This window comes from Pundamilia nyererei, unplaced genomic scaffold (genome assembly GCF_000239375.1).
Source record: "Pundamilia nyererei isolate P.nyererei 1_Seehausen unplaced genomic scaffold, PunNye1.0 scaffold00122, whole genome shotgun sequence".
Classification (NCBI taxonomy): Eukaryota; Metazoa; Chordata; class Actinopteri; order Cichliformes; family Cichlidae; genus Pundamilia; species Pundamilia nyererei.
This window is the reverse complement of record NW_005187523.1, coordinates 911,182-914,653: the sequence shown is the minus strand read 5'-3', so window position 1 is coordinate 914,653 and position 3,472 is coordinate 911,182. Positions and strand designations below refer to the sequence as shown.

The following is a 3,472-nucleotide window of genomic DNA, read 5'->3' as shown; positions in this document are numbered from 1 at the left end:
TGTGTGTGTGTGTGTGTGTGTGTGTGTGTGTGTGTGTGTGTGTGTGTGTGTGTGTGTGTGTGTGTGAACTTTTACTCTCACACAAGCATATTTAATCTTACAGTATCACATTTCTTATTTATATAAACCATCACTGACGGTGTCAGTGGTTCTAACTATGCTAACAACATGTTCAGATATGATTCCCAAACAGTGGAGTATATTATAAATTCACAGTAAGTTTGACAAATGACCTGAAAACTTTAAGTAGTCCTGGAAGTATGAGTCACAGTCAGGTCTCCAACTATGATTAACTGTACATGTATCGCAGTGTTCCCTTCCTGTCGAAGCCCAAAACATTAGTAGAAATTCTCATCAAAGCTTTGAATCCATCGTCTTTTTTAAGGTCTGTGTGAAAAGCTTCCTCACTCCCTCGTGTTCACAGAGCTTAAGTACGGTAAGGTTGAGGCAGTATGGGGGAAGAACTTTTAGGTGATCTGACTCACCAGCTCCAACCCCCCGTGCATGTTACTCTTTGTTCTAAGCTATAAAACTGTCTGAGGCCTTCCATTATACAGCAGATGTTACAGTCAGGCAGCTGTGAGAGCTTCGGGGTGTGTGTAGAGAAACTCGGTGGCTGTCACTCACCAATGCAGGTCTTGCTGTCTGAGTGCAGGGCATACTTCTGGTGGCAGCCACACACAGGCCCCGTGTCTGTGTCGTTGCATGTGTGCTGGCAACCGCCATTTCCATAGTTACAGGTCACTGAAGATAACACAGACATCAGCTCTCTTTAGAGTTTATAATACAGTGCCAGTGTTCATTTACTTGTTTATTTGTCTATATTTGTTTACATTACTGATCTCTGGTCATTTGTGCTGTAAGACGCAATCAGATTTATGCTGGTCAACAAGTCAGCTTGACGTGAGTGAGAGGACAGAGAGAGAGCTAGAGGAGAATACACTGAGTGGGAATTAGATGGGATGGTAGCAGAAAAGGGAGAACAAGTAAAAAAGAGAGGGAGCGAAAAGTTATTACGGTGGAAGAAAGGGCGAGAGAGAGGAAACGCATACTGAAGCATAAAGACATGGAGGAGAGAGAGAGACGGGGTCTAACGGACGGAGAGGAGACTGAGCATCATGTTCAAATCATTTCCGTAGCAGTTTCTATATGTTGCTGTTTCTGAAACGACCGGACATTTTAAATACAAATACGCACAAAAAACAAGAAACCATCAATATTTGTCTGCCTTCAAAAAAATCAACACCAGGGAAAATCCTGAAGAAAATTCTTTAGTGTAATAAACAGCTTCGATGTTTCAGGTTTCAAGTTCAGACTGCAGAAGCTGGTCAGGGTTTGGTCAGGTTTCTGTTCCTCGGCCCTCAGCAGCAAATAATAAATCAGCGTTCAGATGCAGCAACATTTAGAAACTAACAGTAAACCTCTGTGTTAAGGTCTGATATGTTTTACTCTTTCATCCACCTCAGCCTGGATGGAAAGCTAGCTTTATGGCTCCACAATAACATCAGAGTACCTCCTTCTTATTTGCAGCACAGGAGCTTTGTCTCTATAAGGGCACAGGAAGAACTGACTGTGTTGGTGACTGCCATCCTGGCTGCTGCCAGGGCCTAAGGAGCTTGGAAAGAAAAGTGTCTGGACTTTTTTAAGTTTCTTGAAGACGTTTCATCCAAGAAGCTTCTTCAGTTTTAAGAGCAATTGGTGGAGAGTCCCAGATTTAAGCCTTATGGGAGTGTCCCCAAGGGGGTCACGGACCCCCTATTGATCCTCCACCTAGTCACTTGGTTATGAGAGGTGAAACGTCTTCAAGAAACTTAAAAATGTCCAGACGCTTTTCTTTCCAAGCTCCTTAGACTACGATGACCTGGATGAAGCTTCACAGACCAAACAGTGATTACTTACGTGCACTGAATAAACTCTATATAAGACCAAAGGCTTGAGTTTGGTCATTAACCGTTCAGGGAAAGTAAAGTAAATCTTCCTGTAGTACTCAGGAACAGTGTCTGTTCTTAGTATCTAGCAGAGAAATCCAGTTTCAGCTTTTGTTCCTTGGAACATAAAAACAATCACCTATGAATTCCTATGTTATCATTTTTCCATCATTTCCAGGTCCTCCTATTTTGCCGAGTGTTCACAGGTCACAAAAACCAAGTGTAAATAGAAAAACTTAGATCCTTAAGACTCTTCATCCTGTGTCGATTAAGAACATCAAACACAGAGAACTGGAAATGCGATTAACAGGCATAAGAATGACAGAGGAAAGTGAGGTCTGTGCGTCTGTATGTGTGACGCTGGAGGCTTTGCAGTCTGCCAGTTCTTTCATCACTCATTTACTACCGTCCACTGCTGCCATGCTCAACAGGCCAGCACAGCACCGGGTCCCTTGCCGCTAATGAAATATTACCACAGTGGGGGAAACATTAGAGCTTTTTTGAGGCTTTCAAAATCTTAATACTCTCACTGCCTAAAAGTATAGCGAGATGATTTGCCAAACATTGTAAGTGAAAGCTCACTTTCCCCCGTCAGAAACAGCAGCCCAAAATTCCAGGGCTGCAGGCTCTAGGTGCGAGGAGTGAGAAACAGGAACTGAGTTGCAAAAGGACATGAAATCGCTCTTCTGAATCCTTCAGCACCTTCAGCTTGGCTTGAAACGCTTAGCTGATTTTGGTATTAAATGTCCAACCGTATATTTTACCACGGGAGGCCCGGTGGAATTGGTCCATTCATTGCTATTGCAGATGTTTATAACAGGAACATTTTGATCCTTCGTGGCACTAATACATCACCTCAATAAAATCAGGTCTATAAAACAAAGTGATAACACCTTGCTGTCATGTGAATTGTAAAATACAACGACAAGCCTGCCGACTAAACATTCACAAACACACATCTATGAAAAACGTATGTAGACTCAAAGGCACGCTGTGTCAGTGAGTTGACAGTGACACGGGCACTGTGTGCGTCGGTTTGGGTAAGTGAAGGTCAAATGTGATACATACATGTGCAGTCCTTCTGATTTTTGGCCAGCTCAAAGCCAGGACGGCATTCACACGACACGCCGCCTTTCCCCGGAGCTTCCCTGCAGATGTGGGCGCAGCCGTGGTCCTTGTTCATGCAGTTCATTCCATCTGGGTGGGAACACGGAGAATATTTAACACTTTACATAAAGAAAGCTTTTTTACCTGATTATACAGAAGCGAGAGGACAGTCCTGATCTTGACTGACTTAGCCCCTCAGTCTGAAACAAGCCTTTTTAGCTTTAATGAATTCTACTATTTGAAACTACTTTCTATGGGCAGAAATCTGTGCCATCAGAAACTAAATCTGAATAAGTTAAATGTGAATTTGAATCACTTGGATTGAATCTGAATTGTAACTTGAATAAATGCTTTTAAAAGCTGAATATGAATTATCCTAATTTGAAATTTAATTTATTGGTTTGAAAATGATCATCACTAGGGATGGGTACCGGTGT

The 3,472-nt window shown here is 42.5% G+C and overlaps 1 protein-coding gene across 2 annotated transcripts in view; it reads right to left on the bottom strand.

Annotated features, from left to right (window-relative positions):
* Positions 1-3,472, bottom strand: part of scube1 (signal peptide, CUB domain, EGF-like 1) — a 115,564-nt gene that overhangs the window by 44,918 nt on the left and 67,174 nt on the right. For both annotated transcript variants that reach the window (XM_005742638.1, XM_005742639.1), the window contains exons 5-6: positions 2,997-3,125; positions 628-744 (exon numbers count right to left, since the gene is read on the bottom strand). In XM_005742638.1, coding sequence (XP_005742695.1) covers positions 628-744; positions 2,997-3,125 — 246 coding nt within the window. The remainder of the gene's footprint in view (positions 1-627; positions 745-2,996; positions 3,126-3,472) is intronic.